The sequence below is a fragment of the Phaenicophaeus curvirostris genome, chromosome 10 (genome assembly GCF_032191515.1).
Source record: "Phaenicophaeus curvirostris isolate KB17595 chromosome 10, BPBGC_Pcur_1.0, whole genome shotgun sequence".
In the NCBI taxonomy this organism is placed as follows: Eukaryota; Metazoa; Chordata; class Aves; order Cuculiformes; family Cuculidae; genus Phaenicophaeus; species Phaenicophaeus curvirostris.
Window position 1 is genome coordinate 10,169,739 of NC_091401.1, and position 27,974 is coordinate 10,197,712.

A 27,974-nucleotide genomic window follows, 5' to 3' on the forward strand; every position below is an offset into this window, starting at 1 on the left:
TGGAGAAAGTTACTAATTCTATCATGTCCTAATAGTAAATACATCTGTTTACAAAAAAATGCTAAATCATTTACTTAAATTTTTAAGACAGAAAAACACAAGGAAATGGTCCAGTTTAATTCAGTAGTTCAACACCAGGCTCATCACCTACATGCATTTCACAGTTAATTTTGATAGCCGGAGCCCTTTCAAAACTCTTCTGCCCCACCTCCCCCCGACTGACAATGTTTATGTGATCAAATTGAAAAAAAACACTTCTACAAACTCTAAGGAGAACAGGAGTTTATTGAGTTCTACCTGTCTGAAAAGTGCTGGTGAAGAGTTGCTATTTCATGCTTTGTCTATATAGATAAGTTGAAAGAGAAATTCTTGCAAAAATCAGCTCATTGGAGAACTGAGTGTTTCTCCAGAACTTCTTACCATTCCGAAGCAAACAAACATTTTTTTTTTATTTTTAAATTAAGCTAGTCCTTTTCATTTTCAGATGCAACACCTACACTTTAAATTCCCTCAGGACTATTAAAATATTTTCAAGCAGAATTACTATACAGAGAAGCAATTAGTCATATCTTGAAGAACCCAGGTATCCCAGCTCTGAAAGTGCATGATTTAAAACAGTAGTAATGGAATATTTTCAAAGAACATTCTTACTCAGTACTGATGCATGCTATTACAAAAGTACCCATTGCATATTTGTAAGGAACAACACTTTCTTTTGTAGACAACAACAAAAAAGCATGCTGAATGGTATCAGATTAGTATAAACCTATTTTTTATGAGGTTCAGCACACTGGTCAAGTCCCATTAAGAGCAGCTTCCTCCAACTGTGCACCAGTTTAAGCTTGCACAGGTGTCAAAAGTTTTGCACAAATGTGTCTTAGACTGGCCTCAAACATTTTCAAAGCAGAGCATTAAGACTAGATCTTGAATTTTAGTAATCATTCATCTAATGTGTTTAAATAAAATGTTAAAAAACACTTTGAGAATTAGGCATAGAAAGCATGTTAAGGAACCAATTTAGGCCTAACAAGCAGAATTTATGGGTATTGACACAACTGCTGATTTGCTGTAGTCATTAATATTGAGAAGATATGAGAACATGAACCATGTGCTAAAAAAAAAAACCCCAAAACAAAAAACAAAGACCAAAAGAAGCAAACAAAAACCCTGGGGAAAAGTAATATAAAATCAATGTCAACAAGAGTGTGGAAGCTATAACCCAATATAATAGGTGCAAGGAGCAATCACAAACAAACCAGTCTATCTGTAGTCATTTTAGCAACTCGATTAATGAAAACACTTAAACTGCAAGTAACCGACTCCAAGTCAATAAGAAATTTCTATAAAGTGGCTGATGACACCAATTTTCTAAATGGATGATAAGGAAATACACAGGAAATCCCAGATGAAAGAGTAGACAAAGACGTGAAGCATGTTAAAATGATGCAACAAAACAGAGTATATAAATTAAACAGGAATGTTTAATCAAGACTATATTTTCTTTTTTAAAACAGGTTCTTCAGGAATTTTTTTAATTGGAAAATGAAAGCCTATTCCCACAACAATGATGCCGTTCTTTCAAGCAGCTCAGTTGTATAACTGTTACCAGGACCCTAAACAATTTTAATTCTTGTGTATTGATATTTCTGAACTAAAAAGTTTTAAAATATTATATAGATTTTATTTGTGCTCCACATATTGCAAGCAATTAATAACACGAAGAAAGATTCAATTCCTCAGCTAGAATACCAAGATCTCTACCAAGTATTACATACACACAATACCTGCACGGTGACAAGCACAAGGAAGTACTAGTTGAGCATGTACGTTCAGAAACCAAGGCCGACTCTTAAAACCCATTTCAATTTTCCCACGCCACGTAGTCTACAATTTAAGGCATCTCCACGCAGCCAGCCAGCCACCCACCCACTGCCATACACACAATTTATGCTGGAGGTGTTCACTCTTACAAAAAAATCACTATGTCAATCAGGTACCATTTATTATTTACCCCTATAACTGTGTCAGCATTGAGAAATGACAGTTAAACCAGTGTTAAATCAATACAATATTTACATAACACAGCACATTAAGCTTGAGACACTCACTTGGGAGAGAAAACCACATTTTAGATCAGGACAAAGGTCACCATCATTATGTGTTTGAAAACAGCTATTTACAGGTCCCTATGACATAACTACAGTCTGTACACTGTTCCAACGGGGCAGGCAGAAGCAGGACAGATTTATTTTGGGGGATTTTAAACTTACGGTTTGGAAGCATATTGTTATGCTACCCTGAACGCCACAGACCACCTTAACATTCTCCAAGGTGGTCTCATATCCTAGAAGGGCACAACCAGCTGATACAAAACAGACAACACAAGGTTTTACTCTGTGGAGAATTTTGTATTCCTGCTATTCAGTCATCTGAACTTTGAAGGCAATTCGTCCCAGAAACTTGTCACGATCATCTTCATTTTTTAAATTAGGTGAGCCCAGGATCTTACACTCAATTGCTATTTCTTCTTTGGTACTGTTGGAGTTAATTGCTAGTTGAACAGCCACTAGAGGCTGTAAATAGTGAGCCTAGTAAACAGAAATACGGGAAAAATATTTGAGATACCAGAACAAGTTAGCACTTAAATTCACATTTAATCCATCAGAACAGTTTAAAAAAAGCTAATTAGGAACTCAACCTTTGAAAGCCCAATCCGACTCAGGTAAGACTTCTTCACCAAGTTCATCAGTCAGGTATACATTCTTCATACTGTTTCTTAACTAAAGCATTCCAGTACTTTAAGTCACAGAAAGTACCTTCAAGAAGCATATGACCTTGCCACTTCTACTACATTGGGTCTAGTTTTTTTTCTAGAAACCTCTGCTTGAAACAGTCTCTGAAATTATATTCTTCTTCTGTATTCACTCCGTTGTCTCTTCTGTTTGAGTTGGTTATTTTATTTTTAATCTGCTACTTTAAGTGGATTTTTTTTAAGAATGATTCAACAAATACTGTTAGACTAGTCTCCCTTCCACGCTATCCCATTTACTTGTCCAGCAACAAAAGTGTGTTATCTATCTGTTTGACAGCTTTACACAAAAAGCTTTCCTTGGACATTCAGACAGTACCCTGGTCAATCACATTTGGTGGAACAACTACAATTCTTTAATCTATTCCCTATTAAAAAAATTAAAATTTAAGAATGAATGAAGAAGAAATTTTTCTTTTGTCAACCAAGTATTATTTCTCAAGTCCAATTCAATTAGGACAAATTGAATTCTCTTATAAAGTACCTACAGTTTTAAAAAGACCTTTTTTTTTTTTTTTTTTTTTTACACACTGTTAAAGCAGCATTTCATCCAATATTAATACAGTATTTCCGTAATTTATTTACAGTTTTTAGGTCAATATAGCTGATTAAGCAAAATTATTTATTTTCTTGGTAAAAATTGATATAAGACAGGAGACCGCATATGACACAGAAGTATAAGCTTTAAATTTTAATTCAACAAAATTTAGTCTGTGGGTTTTTTTTCCCCTCATTAACTTAGGAGACTCCCTAATGCACTGTTATTTTTAGGCTATCTTCTCTACCAAAGAAAGCACTGCAGAATGTTTAAAGACTCATTTACAAAAAATGATGGCATGGAAGCCAATGTGCTCAAATCTTTAATTTAAAGTACTAAGGTAAGAAGTAGAGTGTCATAACTACTTTCCTTGGGCATTTTACAGAAATTTTCAGGTGTTCCTATAAACTTCAGACTAGGAGGGGGAAATGCAGCTATGGCAGGCATGCTCAAAATTCTCTGGCTGTAAGGCTGACATATTTGAGGTACTGAGTTTCCTAAAAATCAGAAATAAAATTTCTGTGTATCCTCAGAGAAGTCTTCTCATCACCATGTTTTTTTTAAACAGGTACAGAAATTTCTATGATGCTTTGAAGACAGAGGATACCAGAATGGACTTCTACTCAGTATAAAATTTGGGGGGAGAGAGGGACAGAATCAGCATACTCATTAAGCACCACAGATCATCTGAAAAAGCTAACATTTCCTAATGTCAGCGAGTTGGGTCCATTGTGCTGAGCAGCAAAGGCCAACAACCATCCTGGACCATGAAATTGTAGGTATTTACTTTTACAGCTTCTGCCTTAGCACAAGCGCAGCAAGATTAGTTGAGTCTTCTTAACCACTTCACAGAATAACGTAATGCATCAATTCCACACTGATATAAAAATTCTGTTGTATAACCAAGAAATCGATACAGTCTCTCAAGATCTAGTCATTACCTCAGTCTCCCTCTTCCTATTCTTTTTCACAATATACTAACGCTATGAGAACTGAGCCTCACATCCTTCAAACCACAGTCTCTACACCACAAGACAAAGCCAATTTGAAAGGACATTGAAACAAAAAACTAAAAAAAAAAAAATTTAAAAATTAAAATTAATGGTTTTAAGTAGAAAGCTTTTTCTTCATCAGAAAGTCAAGCAAGGAACAGCCTGGTTTTTGCCTTTCATAATCTTCCCTCTTCTATCAGTGTAGCAGCAAGACAGGAATTTTGTCAGGGATGTTCTTCATCCCATCTCTGGTACAAACTATTTTCTGACATCTCACGCTATACTTTGTGTTTCTTAGGGAAGCAGTGCTCTCCCCTACTCTTTCATTCCAAGAAGAGGGTGCGGTACAGACTGCCTCTGCCTGCTGGGAGCACAGCCTGACTGGCAGCCTCTCTCTAATCTCATACCTGTAAGAAAATGGATGTTTACCAATTCAAAAAGTCTAGTAAGAAAATGGAAAACAGAGCTGTAATTAACAAGAAAGCAAATGTCAAAGAAAAACTCCTTCCTCATTAGTAAAAGCAATACGAGGATGGAAAAAGGGTTATGTGAACTGCTACAAGTATAGAGCACACTGGACAAATAACTGATAATGGAATAATTTAGTACAAAAATCAGTTTGGGGAAATCAGAAGCTGCCACTGAGGTATATCATGAATCTAACAGATGTATGCTTAAAAAGTACTTTTATCTTCAATGGTGAACAGTGAGGATGTTTATTAGACTAGATAAATCTGTCAATAAGAGGCAATATCATTTTGTATTTGATAGAAGTAATGGATTTTCTGTGTGCAGTTATTACAAGCTGAGCAGAGAAAAGAAAAAAAATATAACTAAATTCAAGTTTGAAAAGAAATTGAGGTTCTAACACTATATAATCTCTGTCCATAAAGTAGTGAACTTTGGTTTTTTTTAAAACTTAGTGTTCTTCAGTAAGAAAAACAAAATTTATCCCACAATACAGTGAGGATAGCTGCAGCAAGCACAGAAAAACAAAGGTAAGGAAAAAAAAATATATATTAAAAACCACATCTGTTACCTCAAGCTTCTTCATAAAACCAGAACAAATTGAAAACATGACCACAAATAATCAACAACACAATACTGAATAAACATAATATCCTATACATGAACCCAAAGGATTATGTTAGAGACGGTGTTGTAATACAAAGAACCAGTCCACTTTTCCTACCTTTCCCTGCACCCAAAGGGTCCAAAAGATCCGTGACCAAAAAGCATTAGATGCCCTCAATACTGCTACTATACAGCCTCTTCTTCATTAGTACAATGTGCAGTTTATTTCCTCATTTCTGCTAATGCATCTCTCTAACCTCTTTAGGCACTGTGAAAGTTCTGCAAATGCAATATTCCTTACGAATGCCTCATTACAAAATTCAAGCTTCAGAATCAATCTGCTATTAGTAATCGTAAATCTAAACAGGAGCAAAACATTTACAAAATGAAGACGATCATTAAAGCATACTTACATGCAAGTTTTTCCCATAGTATGGAAAGTACATTAAGTCAATGAAGCCATCAGCAGGAAAATAATTCATCTCAACCATGCCTTCTTCCTGTGATTGGAGATAGCAACAAAATTAAAATTTAACATCTGCCTACGTAAAAATGAATACATAATTAGAATTATAACCCAATGATAAAGCATAAGATCCCTAAGAAAAGTCAACTGAACTCCAAAGTCTTAGAATAACTTCCAAAATAGATATACTTTTGGCCAATGGTTACATGCAGCATGCATCTGCTACACTAGGGGTTGTTAACAGCAGTATTTAAATTAGTAATCAAATCAGAACAGCTTGCCTTAATGTTTCCCTTATGACTCAAAGAAGTGGGGGGAAAGGGAGAGGATATTGATTGCAAGGAAAAACTTAACCACCACTAATACCCACCCCATAAGCTAAAAAGTATCCACAAGCACGCCTGTACGTTTTGGTGAAGCAACAGCACATCTGTACTGAAGAGGAAGTTAAAGATGATTTTAAAGCCAGGTTTTTAAGCCTCTCAAATCTGAAACTATACAACCCTTCACAAAGAACTCTAGGCTCCTCCCTGCAATGGAGAACTATTCCTAACATTTGCTCAGTTAGCCTTGGAATCCAGGCTACCTAAAAGAAAACCCAAGATTAAAATGGTGATGCTACTGGAGTTTGTGTGTGCCATCACCACCTTACAGAAACAATACACCTATGTATGCTTTATCCCTAGAACTTCCCTTGTAATCCCAAACCTTGCAATAAGAAGCAGTTACCTACAGAGCTGCTGCCTGGTTTCTGACGAAGGAGTCACGCAGTGTGTAAGACACACACATTATGTACATATGGAGCGAGCTGTCCCTGACACAGGCTATCAGTACAGCGACACACAGACATCTCTCCCCCACAGCCAGTGTCCCTCAGGACTGTACCCTGGGGGGATGTCGGACTACTGCAAGTCCATGCCACTAGGAAATACCCCTACCTAATGTGACTTTCTGTAGTAAGGGGAACGTATCACCATTATTAAGGGGAACGCTACTGAAACACATGCATCTCCGAAAATACCACGTGTCAAACCTAGCAGTTTCCAGTAAAGGCAGTTTTAACCTGAAAGAACCCTGCTGTAAGATGTTTCAGTGCACGTGAACTGCATACCTCCTGCCCCAGCTAAAGACCCCAAATGCTAATCTTCCAGCTTCTTAGAAATACAATCTTTTTTTGGCTTGTTTCTCTTCGTGGAGATCCTCAAGACTATAGGTGAGTCCCTCCAGGGTGCAGGAGGGAGAACCAGCTGTAGTCAGTGTCTGATGCTGCAAAACCTCCCTGCCCTAATCTACAGAGATGACTGGTACCACCATGTGAGGGCCAAGGGGGAGCATCCCCAGCTATCAAGTGTGCTGACTTGGAAATCACACATCTAGCTAAAATTTTGCTATTTTAATAAAATCCCATATGAAAAATGCAGGGAGAAGAACAAAGAATTGCCTCACAGGAGAATGACTAAAGAACATCAATTTCAAAGTGAAAAACCTAAATGATGTTTCAGGTGGCAGAGACTAGCAGGATGTGTGAATAGAAGCTATTAACCTTATTTTATATTTGAGGGACACGTCCTATTAATTAAAAAAAAAGGGAAAAAAAAATCCATTTAACAGTCAGACTGCATCATCTCCAGGCAGACATTTCTCCAAAGTGCTCTCAATATACATAAAACCTTAACTGTAAAGAACAGTATTTAAAAACACAGAGAAGGGGAAAAGTATAACAGAATTGGTAAACCATGTCTATATGTCAAAAAAAAAAATCTGCTCTAGAATGAAGAGAACATGACAGTAGGATTTCCACTCTGCTCAATTAAATCACATTTTAAGCAAAATCCATTGTTGCCACTCAGATGTTAAAGACTTCTGATGTAAAATTTAAACTTACTAGTAAGCTCATTTGTGCTACGAGCCACAAAAATATGCTCCTATACTCAATGGGGCTGGTAACTCCAGCATGGGGTTTATTTTTAGAAATGCATGTCACCTGGATTAAACTTTGCAGCACACCTGGATTTCTTTTAAAACACATTTGCTGACAGCAACACAGAAGGAAATAAAAAAAGACTAAACCACTGCCACAGAATAGGTCAGTTACATAAATACTGGGTAAACACTCTGAATAAGAGAAGAATAAATGACCACTACACTTCAACCTCTGTTATGAACGATTCTTTAGGTAATGTTCAAATACAGTGGCAGATGCAATGTGATTATTAATTAGATTGCAAACTGCACAACAGTCCATGGCTGCCCTTCTCTACCTTCCCAGTGTGCACACATGAAGGTCACCAGACACTCCTTCCAGGGAAGCATACACCTTATCTGCTACAAGGGGAAGAGATCACTACACAGCACTCATATCTTAAAGAGTCAAAGAAACAAAAAGCGAAATGGGAAACACGGCCTCATAACCTAATGTCAAGAACAGCCTAATCCTTTAAGCTTAAAGTGAGGTCTTCAATAAGCAACAGATGTAACAGAAAAACAGGCGAACGTCTGTAAAAAATGATGCACAGACAAAAGGAGAAAATTAAAGTTGTCAATGCTGCTTTGCTGTCTAAGGAGAAGAAAGAATTGCAACCAATAGTTAAGCTTTCCTAAGTAGGTAAATCATGATGAGCTAGGGCAAGAATACACTGATCTAATATAAAATAAATGCATTCAGAGTAGCAAAGCCTGACAAATATTTCCTCTGAAGTCACTGAAGAACTAATAAGACTAATAATCTTAAAATTTAAAAACACCACACTTCTGTAGATCAGATAAATTCTACCTCAATATGGTAAAAAGCAGTACTTAATATTTAAAGAAAGAGCATGCAAGGAAATGCATAACACAATACAACTTAAGTATCTCAAAGAGCAAAAAAACCCTCTGATCAACCAAGTTATCAAACTTCCTCTTTTGCTAGTGAAAATAGCCAAGAGGATAAGAAAAAACACCATCTGTGATTTGCACAGAGCATCCACATAATGAAGTTGAAAAAATACAATCATCGTAAAACAGGATTACCATCAATTTCCCAGTCACTTGAACATTAGTTCTCAACATCCCATAAGGAATTTCAGATGAAAGTGAAGATGACTGTCCTGGACACTACTCACAAGATGTAAAATGAAGTCCATTCATTCATGGTACCACGTCATACATAGTTCAAAACGCTACCGAGACTCAATCTCATTAAATAACAATGAAAAATTATGAAGTGGGGTGAGGGGTGGGATCAAAACCAGCAAGCTCTGAACTTCAAGAAATCACATATACAATTAAAAGACTGGTAAATGACCAAAAGAAAGACCTAAGTAGTAAAACAACTAAAATAAAGATTCAATATATTACAAACAGCAAACACTTAGAGAGACAGTATCCAATGTGGTAACAGAAGGAAAAAGCTGCCATTAACACTCCCACCTAGAGGCAAACTTCTGTCCAGTTTGGGATACCACATTACAAAAAAAGATAAACTCGAGAAGTCAAAGAAAGAATACTAGTAAAAGTAGAAGGAACTTGATTGCTTTATTCTAAAGAAATAAATAATTCCTCCAACAGAACAACATTTTTTCCGGATGGACAAAGAAATCAGTCTCAAATGAGAGAAAGAATCACCTTTACTTGCAACAGACCATCATAGGGAGATCAAAACTTTCAAAAAAATCAAGCGTTAACATTTATGCCCATCACAGGTATCTAGAATGAAGGCAGGAACTCTTACAGTATTGGCCTCATTAATCACTAAAATTTCACAGCCTACATCTTCATCAGTCATCTCAAGCTAAAAGCCACAGCTCCCTCCCTTGCTGGAGCTACTGGCTTTCACTAACTCCCCAGGCAGTCTAGGAAAAGCATGCAGAAGTCAAACTAATCATTACAGTTATCATAAAACATTCTGTGCAAACCCATGGGTACACAACAAATACGCATAGATTAGCCATTATTATAAGTATTTCATACTTTATTTGAAGGCCTCTTTTACTTGCACAATAGCATTAATTTCCACACCATGTCTTACCCATCATTAATAAAATTGTCTAAGGTGCACTTGCAGCATGGAGAAAAAATAAAAATATAGGTTATGAAATGAGAAAACAAAACACAACTCACAATAAACAAACAAATAAACATGACCACAAATTACACATACATTTTTCCTTGACTCTATAGCAAGTCAGCTAGCTCAAATACATCTAAAGATTAAAGAAAAACAAAAAAGCATTTCTGTAAGTACACTGAAAAAAAATAAATAAACTAAAGTAGACATACAGGAGAGATGAAAAGAAGGAAAAAAGTACAAATCTAACAAGAACAGAAGAGAGTGAAATGGATGTTCTGACACAGTATATCATTTTTCATCCTAATTACAAGGAAAATTAACTCCACACTTATTTCTTACATTCAGAACTCACCTTAGATGTACACCGTATGTGTGGTTCTCCTTCAGGCTTTAATCCAATTATCTAAAGGAGAGAAAGTTAAAATATTTACAGGCTTTCTTCACATTTCCAGTTTTACAGAATGAATTTGAACTTCCCCTCCCCCACATGACAGAGTTCATACAAGTACATCTAACTAGTGTCATTTTTATATAAAGCATAATTTTACATTAAGACTAAGATTTAAAGCATCGTTAAGTTAAAGCTCAAGTAGTTACAGCAAACACAGGAAGGACTGTTTTCTTATTGTTCATCAAGTACATAACGTTAATGCCTCAAACCAGTCAGCAGTTCAAGTGACGTATAACATCACTGAAAAGTCAAACACTTATTCACTCAGTGAAAGTTCTCACCACCTTACACAGTTTAGATGCTTGACATTTTATTTACATTTCTAGAATGCAGACAGGCAGTACAACACTTCACCTGCACAGTGTTTTAGAATCTGTTACACAGAACAGAAAAAAACCCCAAAGAGCACCCTCCTCCTTAAAATAGGGTTTTCAGATACTTTGATGCAAGTAATCAAAGCCAATACTTTTAAGTATTAGCATGCTCAAAAATCACACTTCATTTTACTCTCTGAAACACGAATTGCTAGACATTTCCACAAATTACACTGTTCCACAAATGTGAATGACTTCAGAAGCAAACTGAGCACATACTTCAGTTCTTTCGTACAGTCATTTTTCATACAGTAGTAGCTGGGAGCACTTATTCTACAAAATAAAAACTCAGTAGTCACTTACTCTGTTCACTTTCACAAGCACACAGGGAGTTCCTTTAGAATAGCCAAAGGTCTTATCCTCCTTTCCAGAGCATTGCCCAAGCTCAGAGAGGTTAAATCGACATGCCTTTTTAACAGCAACATCATTCTGATCGAAAATCCTTCCTGGTGTGCAGTTTATGTTTTGGGATTGCTTTGAATCATCATATGCTACGAAACACAAACAGCTTGTAAATCAATGGTAAAAACACATGAGTAGCCAAAAACTGCAGAAGCCTTTACAAACGTCTAATTTATAGTCGATACTTGTCTAGGAGTGTTCTCAAAAGGCTATTTTCAGAGCACTAGGTCTCTTAACAACCACTTACTTTTTCAAAGCCTATCATGGAGTGACATTGTATTTGAATGAAAGAATAAGAAGAGTATTACAAAATAAATAATGTTGTCCTGACTTTCAATCACATCCATAACCACAGCTTCATTAATTTCTGTACATACACTAATTATGTATTCTAAACTAATAATGCATTAAAATATAATCAAGTTTCTACCTGGAAACTAAACCAGTTTCCCTTTGCTCATCTTTCTTTTACAAACAGAGGAAGACTTCAAGCATTTCAGTGACTAGTATTAAATTACCTACATTTACATCAGGCAGCATAACTGATCTAATACTTGCACCCCAGGTTTTCTGATCTTCTTGTGTTACACAAGTACACAGATGACATTGTCATAATCACTCATCTATTCATATTTCATATGTTTTGTGGGTTTGTTCCCCTCCCTTAAGCTCCCTTAAGCCCCTGCCCTCAACTACACATCAACAGAGTAAATGGAAAAAAGGTAATGCAAATTCATCCTCAGGGTGAGAGTCCCACACTCACTGAGCTGGAGGAGAGGCAGGTAATCATGAAATGTAGCATTCCTCCCAGGAACCCTTGTAGAGCGCTGAAAGAAAAGTCTGCTCATGGAACCTTTTCGAAGGCACCAAAACTACAAATCCAGATAGGTTCCAGTATAGCTTACATAGCTAACAAGGCAACTCACACACAGGTGAGATTATGCAGCACCTCCTCAATTCTGACTTACAGCTTTTGAGGGGTAAAACTTAGTAATATTTTAAATTGATTTCTGTACTTCTAGACTAAATGTACATACAGGCATATACATAAAATAATGTACGACAAACTAGCGATTTTGCCATCCTTCAGCCTTGTCCTCTGTTACATTTTCTCCATGTTCTAAATTCACTGCTTCAATATTTCTGCCCATAAATACTGTGTATCAGGGTGAAAATTAATAAACTGCAATTAATCTAATCCATGTGCACGTCATTTTTAAACAGGCAAACATTCAAGTTCTTAAGATTAAACAATTCTCATTCAGTTATCAAACCATTTAAACACCGATCAGCTAAGTCTTGATAAACTTTGCCTTCAAACACATGACCTATGTAATTCTACTTCTAATTCTTTCAGCATATGTAATTTCTACATCTTGTAGTATTTCAAGACACTGGAGTAGGACCCAAAATTCTCCATTAAATACTCCACTATTCCTCACGCTCAGGCACCCTGTCTGATATAGGTATTGATACTTTGCTTTTTCTGTAAAATATATATTTTAATAACTCAAACATCTAAAGCAAGCCTGAACTTGCATCAGTTTTCATTAGCAAATGGTAACTACAAGCAAAACCAGAAACTTACGTACTCAACATTAGACTCCTGAATTAATTGGGCAGTTATGAGTAACTTACTCACCTTCAAGAAATTTTCTAAGTGTAGAAACATATTCTGCATATGACTGGGGATCACTCTTGTTAAAGTAAAATTCCAGTGCAGTGTCTGGCTTTGGCGAGATCATAAGTCCTTAAAAAGAAAGAGTGCAAGTAAAGAACTAAACAACTTCTCTTCCCTGTCCCACTCTAATCTAGTTCAAAACCATTTCCATAAACTGGAAAATACCTATCTGTAAAGAAACACCAGTGTTACCTCTATATTCCACAGTATTGGAACGCAAATTGTGTTGGAAGTCAGTTATCAAAATCAACATGACATGAATTAATAATTAAATTTAATCCAATGTATAACTGCAATCCACTAACCAAACCAAATTGATTAGGAAGAGGAAAATCAGCAAAGTAATCACTTTCAATCAAAGAATTTTACTGATTGACTTCCCATTTTCTATATTCAGCAAACCGAACTTAAAAAGTAGATGAAAAAATAATCCAAACCACACTCAGAAAGCCTCCAGTTAAAGCTATGCTTTAAAGCTTTAGGCAATAGAGAGTGAAGCTATGATTGCATTAATCTCAAAGAAACACACGAGAGAAAGTATTTTTAGAAACTTTACAAGGCATAAGGATGGCTTGAAAGATCTCCCAATCAAAACAGACAAGCCAAGTTAGTTGTTAGTCCTTTCCTCCTTCTCCTCAAACAGACAGTTTAGATGCCATCTCTTTTACGGAGGATACAAGAAAGATTATTAAACCACTGCACGCATGTCACTTGAGAGGGTTTCGCCATAGGCGGCGGTAGCTCCGAAGGCTCTCGAGCTGCCTCGCAGGCTGCTGGCACCAGACACGGCAGCAGGCAGGGCTCCCCGCCGGCTGCAGCGGGGGCCTGCGGCTGGCGTCATTCGGCTGCTGGCTGGGGGTACTGGAACAGGAACATCTACAGCCAGGGAGCCAGGACCGGCAGGAGAAACAAGGACAGAGATTAACAAATGCTCAAGTCCAGCTTTGTGTTGAAGGATGAAAAAGGCAGACACTGGTATGGACTTTGGGCTCTTGATAGAAGAGAACCGTCCTTCCCAGAACAAGGGTGAGGAAAGGTGCAGAGTTCAATCTTAGGTTTTAGGGTTGGTTTTTTTTTTAGCAGGTAACAGCAAAAGGCATACTCTCTGCTACCACATACAGCCCTGTACAATCAGGTGTCATCACTAATACCGATATCTAATGCTCTTACTCATCACAGCTTCAGGAGCAGGTGAAGCAGTGCTACGCCACCAGGTATTGCAGAAGAGATTAAATCTGTTCCAAAAGCACTGTATGACTGATTGCTTAACTCACACTACCTTAGGGTAACTCTTACTTAATATAAATAATTAGAAAGGATAAAAACCCTCAGCTGTGATTAACAGATGAGTGTCTGTCCATCTGTCTCTTCAAGAATAGCTAAAACTGACACTGCAGTTCCACAAAAGAAAACAAAACTATTTTTTATCAATTTGTTTTCTTCTAAGTTAGACTATTAAAATGGTTTGAACAACAAAATTTGGTGTAAGGGAAGAAGCTGCAACTACAGCAGCAATTCACTGTATCAGCTTAGGATGCCACATGGTTTCCCATCCTCTGGTGAGACCACTTAAAACTAGATTCCCAAATGATAAAATTTAAAGCAAAAAACAAATAGACAAATGCCTTTCAGATTGTAAAAAAAAGCCACAAATAAGTTAACATTTTTTCACTCTACTTTTTTTGCAGGATTTCTGATAAACCATAAATGCTCCTTTCTACATTAGCAGCAGTTAAATTATTACCAGGCAAGCCACAACTAATGCCTTAACGCTTGACAGTCCACATAAGCTACAAATACCACTTTGGACTGCAAATTACTTTGCACCATTACAGTCACGATCTGGTTTCCACACTGAGTCAGGATTCAACAAAATATAAGACAATTAGTAACAGGGCTGAAAAAAAATCACTGAAGGGTTTTTACACACTAAGGGGTTTAGGGGGAGATGAGATTGTTATTAGCTATAGAATACTGTAATTGAAGGACTTAGATGCTGGCTTTCAAAATGAATGTGACAAAGCAACTAAACTAGTCAACAATGAATGAAACAATAACTTGAAGAGATTTATTGCTTCAGGGGAACTTCAAAAACATCCTAAGAGGAAGGGACTGCTCCAATTCAAGTGGATCACAGTCTGCCAAGAGACTGTCCTGTAAATTCTACAGGAAAAGCTATTTGAAGGACTGATGCATAGACTGAAAGAGATGCAGGACTTGGGCTCTTCTAGAGGAACAGAATTAGCAGCCTCAACATACGATCACATTTAGGATTGTGACAGAGATTACATTATCCTACAATTCCACGAGGGGGGTTTTAAATCATCTGCATTTGATTGATACCATTATATCCCAGTGTACAATGCAAGTCAAATATCAATTATAAATCAACTGTGAGATTCCCAAGTATGTTTAACACAAGAGTAAAACCTTTGACCTACGCCATCCAGGTTTTGTGTGGAGATTTTTTTTTATAATTTAAAGTTTTACAGCCAGGAACGTGACATGTTTCACTGCAAGTGAAAAATGACAGAGTTAAAGAGAAACATTAAGACAGAAATAAGCAATTTCATTAACTTATGTATAAGTAAAGACACCGTTAATGAAAAAATCTAATTCAGAAATGTTACACAAATCCTTAATTTAAAAACTAATTGTAGTATACATAATTTTTAAAACAAAAATCCCTTACGACTTGTTTCAAAACAAAGGAAAATTAATACCTTGAACTAAGCAAGGCATGAGAGAAAAAGAAATGTTACTTAAGTCCGGTATGAAGTCACAGCAACCCATAGCTCCAGCTGTGGCCAGGGTTCTGCCCACCACAAAGGAAATGGTGGGAAATGGTCAAACAAACCACCTGCTCTTTTTTTTTTTAAACAAACTAAACACGTCTTTTTTTATTCTTTCCAGCATTTATTCCATACTTTTATTTCCACCATTTAGCCAATTCTGAGCTTTAAAAACCAGCACAAATCCTCAAGAATTCCTTATAAGAGGATGCTTGTTAGAGAAGGCCTGGACACCATCTCAAAACAGAATTCTGCATTCAGAATTCAGAGACATCTATCACATTGCCAAACTGCAACTTGCTCACACAAAGATTGTGTCCTACTGAGTGTCAATGCAGCTGCAAGATGCTGGTTAATTTTAAGAGTCTGGACTTCAAAAAGGGGGAAGTATTTTAAAAGACACTGCTGTCTTAACTTCTACCAAAAATATTAATATTGCAGAGCCATTTAGTTTTGTTGCATTTAAAACAAATTTGTTCTCTAAGACAAGTTATTATAAAATATCAGATATCTTATCAAATTATAGGTGGCTCAATCATTTAACTTGCATATACAAATCAAATACATACTCCAGAAACAGTAACTAGTTAAAGTATCAAAAGCACCTTTTAGATGTTTCAGAGTGAAAATTCTTTTTTTTTTTTCTAATTATGGAGATAAACCAAAACAGATTTTATAATGACTGATTTTTGTGATATATTTAAACTAACTTAAAAAGCATTAAAAGTACAAAAGGGGAAAAAAGGAAAAAAAAAAACCAAACCAACCTTATTATTAATTTTCATCTGTGCAGGGTTTTTTTCCTGTTACATATACAGCTCTTTCAACCAGCTAACAGTGGGACTGGATGGACATGTACACAAAGGAAGCAGCAGTTCCAGGAAGCAAGGCACCGCTTCTAGCAGACGCTACATGTTGCATGGACCTAGCTTCATCATAAAATGGGACCCTCTCTCTTTAGTGGATCCCCACATTACAGGTCAACAGCTCTGGGAATGCACAGACGTTCCACTTCAGTTCAAAGCCATCTCATACTATAAAGGGAACTCTGGAAAAGCCTTTGCACCATAGTCCTCACGCTCTTGAGGGAGATCACTCCCATAGTACAGCCTTGCTGTACTTTCTTCTGAGTACTAATCATAGCTGCCCTTCCATCTCATCCAAGAGAACTCGTTCATAGTATCTTTAAAGCAATTTCACTACACGATAATCCCATTTCTATAACTGCGCTTGTGTGGCTGTATAGGTAAAATTGCAATCTACACTCATAAATTCAACTGAAAAGAACCTGCTAGAGAAAACACAGTAAAAGTTAGCCCATACACACAAAAAGCTACTGACTGAATTTATGCTACAAACATACGTAACTTGCCTCACACCAAGTTTTACTTTTGAAACCTGTAAGTAACTGAATAACCATCACAGTTTCACATAGGCAGTGCATGCTTCAAACAAGCTCCCAAAGAAAACTCTGCTATTAAACCAGACAGAGGTTTATGAAAAAATAAATACACTGTTACCTGGACTAGAAATCCGGTCACGATATTTTGGTATATCGCTGCTCAGTGTCTGAAGCATAACCCACATTGTGAACGTGAAAAGTGCTGCTAGGAAGCCATAAAATACCAGATAGAATAGCAAGATCAAGCCTGTAAAGAAAAAGCTAACATTACTAATTTTGTTTCAGCAAATTCCATTATCTATTTTGAAAATCAAAACGAGAAATAAGAAGCACATTTGATTTTGGTTTCCTCCTCCAAACCTCTGCCATAGTTAGAAATCAATGTGTTTCTAGCATACTTACGTATTGTGCACTGCAAAATAATGAGTGCAAAAGCCTTTTCCTCATACTTAAAATTTACCAGGCATTTTGGCAACTATTTTTAAGAGGAACACAAAATCTGCTCTTTGGGCAACATAGGAAAGATAACCAAGTAGTCCATTAGAAAAAAAAAAACACAAACCCAAACCAATTTATTTTCACTTGTTTAAGGGAAAGGAAGAAGTCATAGGGAAGATGAAGGAGTTAAATGAAAAGATAAATTACACTGGATTCAGAACAGGTAGGAAGTAATGGGTGTTTTAATGACATAGCTGACAGGTGAGAGAACTCCATACAGAGCATTCACTCTCACCCACATATCTTGTTACAAGAAACTTCGCAGCATGAAAATGCTTTCTGCTGTACAGTTTTGAAAACAAACTAAGTTTTCTATTCAGCCTTATCACAAGTCTTTGCCTCACACATCCACCTGCTTTACCAATCTACCTCGGGGACCCAGCAACATTCCTGGAATTCACCAACAACACTGATGTCACAAGCTTCAACTTGACAGCTGCTTAAGGAAACGCTCCCTCAAAACCCAAGGCAAATCGACTCAAGGAAACACCCTGTTATGCCGCTGTACTTCTCCATCACTTACCTGGAACAAGTCACTATGTGAGAACGCAACTTGAGAAAACAGCTTGAAAACTTACTGGGATTAAGTGTTTTTATTTTTTCCCCTCACTTTTTATTTAGGCAGGCACTCTGGGTACACAGATCAGCTCTTTACTGAAAGGACAAGGTAACAAGACAACAGACAGGCTAAAGTTAAAATCTTACTTTAGAGATGACAGGGACTGAGATCACCTGCAGCATGTGAATTCTGAACAGTTAACACTGAAGGACACATGCATAGACACTATCAAAAAGAATGGCAGCTATACAAGCACAGAGGAATTCAGATGCTTGCAGAGAAAGCCATCTTCAAAACCTTTCTAATTCAAAACTGTAAATAAACGATGATGCAAATTAAATTGTTATAAAACATTCTAGCTATCAGGAAGCCACATATAATTCAGGTCAAGGAAAGCACATCAAAACAATTGTCCAACATCCTACCACTGATCCTTATACGAGAGAATCAAGTGCAGCATTTTGCACTCTTTCAACAGAAATGAAAAGTCAAAAGCAAAAATGACTGTACCCCTGTGATGAGCACTGGGCACTGGACAATGACAGAAGGAAGCCTAATCTCTAGCTCCTGTCCCATAAACTATGCTTGCATTTTGTACTGACATATTTTCTAGTGTACTACAGCTCCCAGAAATCCATGACTGCTAAAGATGCAAGTACCTGTAGTAGTCCTCTTGAAAGAATTCAGTGTACCTACAGTAAAATAATGGTAAATTATCTTTACCATAGCAGAAGTCTCCACAGCAACCAGCTGAATATTACTGGATTTTGGTTCGGTTTTAGTTCTGAATTTCATATGTTGAGCAAGTTACTCACCAGTCTGCAGCAATCTGGAAGCAATCAGCTATTTAGATAGATTTGCATATCACTGAGATGTAAGATACAATGCAGTGATTGGAAGTTAAGTAGTAAGGTAAGTGAACACAAGAACATGCTTATTCTGTAAAGAACAATACAGGTAGACATCTATTATAAACTATTTCTAAAGCTATTTATGAGCTGAAAAGAGCATATAAAAGTAAAAGGTAGAAATCCTAACCAACAAAAGCCGTTACGGAAGTTGCATCTGTATTTGGCACACCAGCCATTTGCTTTACCTATAAGCTTACCATTGTTTTCACCGGATACAAACATAGCAATGACCTTCTCATTAATACCCAATGTAACTTGGGTGCCAGAAAACCAAATAAACCAGAAAAACTCCCTTACAAAACCTTTGGTCAGCTCTCATTTTGATCTCTACAAGTTAATCAATTATTAAATACTCTTTCATCAAGCTGTCTAAAAAGCACACTTTCCATCAAGTAACCAAGATGTTCATCAATCAGCTTCAATAGAACAGAAAAACAGTTTGATATTTAAGACAAGACAAGCAACTTCTGTGGCAATTAGCATGAAAGCAAGAAAGTCAGGGAAATCTTTTTCATTGAGCTATTTAGTACCCTTGTGATAACTTATTCAAGAAAGGGTAGCGGGAACCTACAGCAACCATAGCCAGAGAGAGGAGTGAGAACACATGTGAGAGAAACAGCCCTGCAGACACCAAGTGAGTGAAGAAGAAGGCGCTCCAGGGGCTGGAGCAAAGATTCCCCTGTGCCAGTGGTGCAGACCATGGGACTACGCTGTCCCCTGCAGTCCATGGAGGAGCCCCTGCTGGAGCAGGCGAGTGCCTAACGATGGCTGTGGCCATGTGGGAAGCCCACGGTGGAGCAGGCTTCTGGCAGGACCTGCGGACCGAGGGAGAGAGCAGCTCACGCTGGGCAGCTTTGCCAGCAGGACTTGTGACCCCGTGGGACACTTTCGTTGGAACAGTCAGTTCCTGAAGGACTGCACCCCATGCTGAAGCAGTCTGGGGTGCTGTACCCTGTGCAAAGGACCCACATTGGAGAATTCTGTGGAGAACTGCCTCCTGCCGGAGGGACCCCATGCTGGAGCAGAGGAAGAGTGTGAGGGGTTGTCCCTTTGAGAAGGAAGGAGCAGCAGAGACAATGCATGATGAACTGACAGGAACACCCATTCTCTATCCCCCTGCACTGCTTAGAGGAAGGAGGTAGAGAAATCAGGAGTGAAGTTAAGCCTAGGAAGAAGGCAGGAGTGGGATAAAGGTATTTTACAATTTGGTTTAATTTTCTCATTGTCCTACTCTGGTTTAATTTATTACCAACACAATCAATTTCCTCAAGCTGAGCCCGTTTTGCCCATGATGGTAACTGAGTGATATCACCCTGTCCCTACCTCAGCCCACGAGCATTTCATTACATTTTCTCTCCTCTGTCCAGCTGAAGAGAGAAGCAACAGAGCAGATTTGGTGGGCACCTGGTGTCCAGACAAGGTCAAGCCATCACAGTCTAAAACGCAGTGATGGACTCTGTGGTGAAGTGTGAACAGTCCCTAACAGAGCCCACATTCCTCCAAGCATGTCAGACCCACCAGGCCTGCAGCAGCAACGAGGCCAGAAAGACTGTTTCTATTCCAGCCCTGGAACTCCACTAACCTCCTCCAGTGCAGCAAAACCAGTGTGCACATGCACAGATTATTTTTAATCTTCACTTTAACATAGCTTGTAAATGCTCTACAGAACACTGACTATGAGACTGAACGGCCACATTAAAAAGAGGGGGGGGAAAAAAACCCTAAACAAACACTCCTCTGCAACTTCCAACAGTCCCAAACCAAGCAAGCTGCTCTTTGTGAGACTGTTAGTATTAATTATCCTAAGCTAATCACAGCGAACAAGCCATAATCCGTCAAGAAGCTCTGCCAAAATAACTTCCCCTTAACACTGGATTTCTTGTCAGAAAACAAGATGTACCCCAGTCACAGAGGAAAGCTACCCTCCCTCCACATTTACTCCAAGGAAAGTACAGCCACCACATCTAACACGTAGTTCAACTCAGCCGCAGAACATCCTGCTACACCAAACCCTTTGAGTCTCACAACTTGGACACTGAAACTATCATACAAGCAAAACTGTCAAAGCCAAAATTCTACATTACTAGTAATCTAGCTGGTTTGGGTTGGGTTTTTTCATTTGTTTGCTTCAGTTTTTTGTTTTTTTTTTTTCCAGAGGGCATCACAGTACTGGAAACCCTTCGTATCCTAACCACATCGATAAGCAACAGTCAAATTTGGAAAACTGTTACTTCTGAACCAACTTGCTGGTTTCATCATAAGTTGCAGTTCACTTCCCGGAATAAAAACATTTCTCTCCACTGTGAAAATTAGAATTTCTGACTAGTGAATGCAAGATATCACATACCTGGCCATTGTTTCCTTGATGAATAAAAGCTTTCCAGACTTTACAAAGTATGTAAATCTGGCAGGTTGGCAGATCTACCTACATGTTATACATAAGTAGATATGTACAGGTATCAACATAAGCACTCTCACAACAGGCATGGAAGCAACTATTCAACATTACCTGCAACAATGAAAATGAAAAACTGTCTTTATGCTTTGTTGGACTCCATGCTGCACTGATCCTATCACCTGCATGGTCATTCTTCAATATCTTTAGTGGGACTTAAATACCTAAGTATTTAAGGCTCTGGAGCAAATCCAGAGAAGAGCAACAAAGCTGTTGAAGGGGCTGGAGCACAGGCCTTATGAGGAACGGCTGAGAGAGCTGGGGGTGTTTAGCCTGGACGAGGCTGAGGGGAGACCTCATTGCTCTCTACAACTACCTGAAAGGAGGTTGTAGAGAGGAGGGTGCTGGCCTCTTCTCCCAAGTGACAGGGGACAGGACAAGAGGAAATGGCCTCAAGCTCCACCAGGGGAGATTTAGGCTGGACATTAGGAAAAAATTTTTCACAGAAAGGGTCATCGGGCACTGGAACAGGCTGCCCAGGGACGTGGTTGAGTCACCTTCCCTGGAGGTGTTTAAGGTACGGGTGGATGAGGTGCTAAGGGACATGGTTTAGTGTCTGATAGGAATGGTTGGACTCGATGATCCAGTAGGTCTCTTCCAACCTGGTGATTCTATGATTCCAAGTAATGTTACCAGTGACTACCAAGAATGCCAGCAACGTCAAGGAGGACTTCTGGTCCACCGACAGATGGATCTCCTTGCCTTAAACTAACATAACTATACATGTCAGATAAGCACTAATTATATTTTAACTTTATTTCCTAGACACTTGAGATTTACTGTTTTCCAGATTTGGGGGAAGGAGAAGAAGAAAGAAATATAGAATATTATAGAATAGAATCATAGAGTAGTTTGAGTTGGAAGGGACCTTAAAGCCCACCCAGTTCCAAGTCCCCTGCTATGGGCAGGGACACCTCCCACCAGACCAGGCTCCTCAGAGCTCCATCCAACCTGGCCTTGAACACCTCCAAGAATGGGGCAGCTGCAACTCCCCTGGGCAATCTGGGCCACTGCCTCACCTAGGGAAGGGGGACTTCAGGAAGAAATAAAACCTCAGTCCTGCATTAATTTATTTCACAACAATGCAGTGAATGATGTATCACATGACTAAACACTTTAAGAGACAATAAACACTGCCAATTGCAACACCTAAAGAATCACAAAAGCCCCCAAACTCTTGAAGCACCCTCACCATATCAGCTTACCGCACCTGCAGCAAGAGAAGATAGACCTTCCTTCTTCAGAGTGATCTGTGCCATGCAAAATAAAATACTCTACTGATTTCTTAAATGTTCACTTCTCACAATAGGCACCATCATGCAAAACTATAATGACTGATGGCAGCCATCTTCCAGGCTGTGCAGGAGTTTTTACATGAACTGCCCATGTGCCACTATACAAGAAAAAAAAAAAAAAAAAAAGCACTGTCTCTCCGATTCACAGCCTGGATGTGGAAGTGCTTCTACTGCAATGGCAGTCAGCAACGCCAGAATGTTAATAATACATTACCTGCAGGGAAAGCTAAATCACAACAAAACCCTGCACAAAACAGTGATAAAAAACACAGGAAGATCAAGTGAGAAAAGCAGTTAAAACTTTGACAGCACCATACTCCCAGCAAGAACTCCATGAGGACTAAACAGAAGCAAAACTAGGGCTTTTGTTCTGGTGACTGACAAGACTTTACATCGATTGACATGGGGGAAAGTTCTCCCAAATAAAATAATCTTTGGTTTCGTTGGTGGGGATTTTTGTTGTTCTTTATTTAATTTTAAGCACATATTTGTGCACTAAAAATACAGCTAAGTATTTGAAAGAATATTCAGTAGGTCTGAATTTCTACCTACTTTAAGCAATGCCATCTCCACCCTGAACACCTTGACACAACCAGCTTTACAGAAAGGTTTTCACAGGCTTGACAGGACACCTAGCGTGACCGTAAGTGAATAGTGCCCTTTTTTTGACACAAATTATTTTTTTGTAACCTTGTGTAAGAAGTTTACTGTCTGTTTCCAAAGATTATGGACACAGAGGAGTGTGCAGAGAGCATCCCACTACAGTACTCTCACAACGCTCTCACCCTGTTCTTGCTATGATTTTAGGCAGGCGCAGCACCTCGCCATTGCAGGCAGAGCCAGATGCTGATATTCCTTCCAGGAAGGACCCACATGGCAGTCTCCCAGGCTCTCCTTTCTCCACACGGAACCATAGGACCAATCCTCCTTCCCATCACCTCTGCCAGGGCTGGTAATGCCCCTTATGCCCAGCTGCTGAGAATACCACCAACTCAAGTCTTCAACAGTTTTTTCCCAATATTTTCTCTCTCTTCAATGCAACGAATGATTATGTCATGTAATTAAATATATAATGGCTTTAGTGGGGATTTTTTTGCTAGATTTGGATACCAATTTGTGAAAGATTCAATTGAATTATTCCTCAAGTCTGCAAAAAAATAAAAATCTCTTATTTCCTACAGCAAGAGGAGAATGAGTACAAGGGTTTTACCAAAACTGTAAAAGGCAACTCTCTACCCAAATCTGAAAGGCAACAATACCTCTGTTACACAATAAATTAGTAAAGGAGCTGCTTGCGTTTGATCTTTTTACAAATCCCCATGTAGAGACAGCAGACAAGTACTCTGATACAGCACTCGGGTTCACAGACAATCACAGCCTTGCAGTTACAATTTACATAAGGCTCCAGGACTGCCTCAGACAGGGCAAAACATGCACACACTATGAGAAATTATTTCACAGCTTCTCTACTGCCTGTCTTATTACTGTGAGGAAGCTGTCTTGATTCAAGAGAGATAGACTGGGAGAAATCAGAGCCAACTGAATGCTTATCATGCTGCCCTGGAGACACCACAGCCCCATGGACTGGCAACCAGACCTCTCCGCTCCTCACTTCCACCTTTCAGAGGGGAGACAGGCAACAGAAAAGGAATAATAGTCAGTGAGACTGCTCTAAGCTCACATCAGTACTGCAAGGACACAAGTGAGACCAAACCCTGCACGACCTTCCATGCCAACAGAGCCACTTACTTAGTGCTCTGCAATAAAAAAAAAAAAAGCAGAAAGCCACATACCAACCCCAAAACACTCTAAGACTATGATTTGGTTAATATATAATTAAATAAGTACATCATGTTAATCACAAAATACCAGGACAAATAAATATTGGTGAAAAGATACACTGATGATGTATATGTTACCAAATAACTGTCTCTTAATGTCCAGGCTAAAGGTGTATAGCACTAACCACATATCAATCATCTAAACCACTTAAGAAAACTCATTAATGGAGTACAATTATTCAAACTACTGTCTAGGCCTATACAGGCTTTCTCAGTATGGAAGCCCATCTTTCATCAAGGGAGCGGCCTATAGAAACTCAATTAACAATCAAGTCCTATCAAGTACTGCTATAGGCCTCTGACTAGGACAGAGCAGTAAAATTATGACTTCTCCTACCAGACAAGTTTAAACAGAGAAGCGTGTTTGGACTTCAATTTCTTCAAAAGGTTACAAGCTATTCTAAGGCGCCCCCAGCCTCTGTGCTCCTCAGATTCAGTATGCAGACAACTTGTGCAAACCACACACCCATTCATCAGCCCACGCACCTCAGGAAACCTGCTCAGAGAGATCACTAGACAACAACACAGTGGAAATTTCCTCTCCTTTGCTATTCCAGGGGCAGAGCAGCTCGCAAGCTCTTATTTCCATCTGAATGGAGGAGAACTCCTGTCAGGGCTAGGGCCTCTCTTGACAGCCAGAAGACACTGGCAGGGCCAGGGAAGCTCACCAGTCTGCTCCAGGCTCCTCCTCAAGGTTTCAGCATTAGCATTCACTGAGGCTGTGCCCAGGCCAAGGATGTACTGGCCTGTTCCTTCGCACCATGCTGAGATCCTTGTTGGTTTTGTAAGCATAGCTGTTAAGTATCCCAACTACATCCAAGTTTTGGGAGGAGACGCAGCATTTTCTCAAGTCAGTAATATGTCCCATGAGGGCTGAAGAAACATCCTAATATTAAGCATTTATACAACTGTTTAATATGAGAAAACATACTCAGAAAACCCAAATATTTTTATTGGAGGCAGCAAGATTATGAAAACACGCTTTCCAGCTCAGAGGAAAGCAATGGGAAGATTACCTGAAAGTAGGAAAACAAACACTGCAGAACCTTAATTTAAAAGCTTCATTAAAGAAAAATAAAAGGCCCGGCATCCCTATGCTGGAACAAACATAGCACCGTGGCACACACAGATCATTCCCTCATAGACTGCCTGCAACTGGGGTTCACAAATTTTATGGCTGGTGGTTTGTTACTGCTTTTCCTCTCAGATCCACAGCAACTGTCTCAAAGTACAAAAGCACCTGGCACACATTCATTCCCGATTTCCTGCGATGCTTGGGCTGGGGAGAGGGGTAAGAAAGGGATGGAGCCATGAATCCGCAATACAGCATGGGGAGCGATGGTGGGTACCGAGGGAATGAAGTCGGATCCACAATGCAGGACGGGGAGCGATGTGGGGTACGGACAGGATGGAGCCAGGGATCCTCTTGCAGAATGGGGAGCAATAGCGGGTAAGGAGATGGAGTAGAGTGGCTGCACGGATCCACTCAAAGGATGAGGGCAGGGAAGGGGGACGAAGAAACGGGGGAGTAAGAAGATGAAGCCACAGTTCCCCTCGCAGGACGGGAGCACTAGGGAGGGTAAGGAGAGGGGATTAAGGAGAGGATAGAGCAGCGTGGCTGCACAGATCCACTTGCAGGATGAGGAGCACTGAGGGGTAAAGAGGGGGAGCCAAGCAGGGGATGGAGCCACGGATCTGCTCGCAGGCTGGGAAGAGATGGAGGGGTAAGAGAGTGGGAGCTAAGGAGAGTATGGAGCAGCACAGCTGCACGGACACACACGCAGGCTGGGAGCAATGTGGGGGTTAAGACGGTGGGATAGAACTGGGGGATAAGGAGGGGATAAAACAGCACGGCTGCACGGATCTCAAAGGATGGTTAGAAATGGGGGGGTAAGGGGAGGGGAATAAGGTAGGAGGGGGAATAAGGGGGGACGGAGGCTTGGGAGCCATGGGGGGAGGTGAGGGGACGGAGCCACGGATTCCCGCAGGCTGCAGGGGAGGAGTGTGGGGGGAAGAAAAGGAGAATAAGGAGAGGAAGGAGGCAGGGATCCCCGCAGGCTGCAGGGGAAGAAAGAAGTGGGGGCTAAGGAGGGGATGGGGCCAGGGATCCCCGCAGGCTGCGGAGGCAGAAGGGTGGATAAGAGGAGAATAAGGAGGGGATGGAGGCTGGGATTCCCGCAGGCTGCGGGGGATGAAGAAGAGGAGGGTAAGAAGGGGACGGAGGCAGGGATCTCCCACAGGCTGCGAGGGAGGGGCAGAAGAGAAAGCGAGGGAGGGTAAGAAGAAGAGACTACGGGGGAACATGGAGACAGGGATCCCCCATAAGCTGGGGGGGGGGGGGGGAGGCGGTAAGGGAAAGGGAAAAGGAAGAGAGGGCTAAGGGGAAGGGGTAGGAAGAGAAGACTAAGGGGGGGCTGGAGGCAGGGACCCCTGCAGGCTGCGGGGGATGAAGAAGAGGAGGTGTAAGAAGATAAGAAAAGAGAGCTACAGGGGGTGGAGGAAGGGATCCCCCACAGGCTAGGGGTGGGAGTAAGAAGAGGAGGCTAAGGGGAGGGGGTAAGAACCGGGGACTAAAGGGGGATGGAAGTAGGGATCCCCCAGAGGTTGGGGGGGGGGGGGGGCGGGGGGAGAGAAGATAAGAAGCGGGGACTAAGGGGGGGATGGAGGAAGGAAGGGACTCCCCACAGGTGAGCGGGGGAGGGGGAGAGAAGGGGGGTAAGAAGAGGGGACTAAGGCAGGGATGGAAGCAGGGATCCCCCACAGGTTTGGGGAGGGTAAGAAGCGGGGGCTAAGGGGGGGGATGGAGGAAGAGACTCCCCATAGGTGGCGGGGGGGTGGGAGAGAAGGGGGGGGAAGAAGAGGGGACTAAGAGGGGGATGGGGCCAGGGATCGCCGCAGGCTGCGGGGGGTAAAGAAAAGGGGTCCAAGGAGGGGATGGAGGCAGGGATCCTCGCAGGCTGGCAGCGCCAGCGGCTGGAGGAGGAGCCGCATTTGCGCGCCGGGGCGGGTGAGTCAGCCCGGGGCGCTCCGGCCCCGCATCCCCCCGCGTCCCTACCCCAGCTCTTCGCCGTGCGCCCCAGGAACTCGCCGCTGTCGGGGTTGTACACGAACTGGCGCCATTCGGCCATGCTCTGGCGGATCGGCTTCTTGGCTTCCTTGGACATGGCGAGGAGCGCTGCGTGCGGGGCCCCGCGGGCAGAGACAGCGCCGCCAAGCGCGCCCGCTGCGGCCGCTAAAGTAACGCCCGGCGGCGGCGCGGGCGGGGGCGCCGGCACGCGCTGGACCGGCCCCACCCGCCCCCGACGAGGGGCGGGGCCACGGCGCGCCGGCCCCGCGGCCGCGGCCAATCGCCGCTCGCCTCCGCGGGCGCCGGCCAATCGCCG

General features: G+C 40.5%; 1 protein-coding gene across 1 annotated transcript; it reads right to left on the reverse strand.

Moving 5' to 3' along the window:
• Nucleotides 1-1,463: 1,463 nt before the first annotated feature.
• Nucleotides 1,464-27,880, reverse strand: ATP1B3 (ATPase Na+/K+ transporting subunit beta 3). Its single transcript, XM_069864437.1, has 7 exons — nucleotides 27,647-27,880; nucleotides 17,151-17,279; nucleotides 12,800-12,907; nucleotides 11,059-11,246; nucleotides 10,283-10,333; nucleotides 5,827-5,913; nucleotides 1,464-2,588 (listed from the first exon to the last, which is right to left on the reverse strand). The coding sequence occupies exons 1-7, from the start codon at nucleotides 27,753-27,755 to the stop codon at nucleotides 2,418-2,420; spliced, it is 843 nt and encodes a 280-aa protein (XP_069720538.1). The 5' UTR covers nucleotides 27,756-27,880; the 3' UTR covers nucleotides 1,464-2,417.
• Nucleotides 27,881-27,974: the final 94 nt, after the last annotated feature.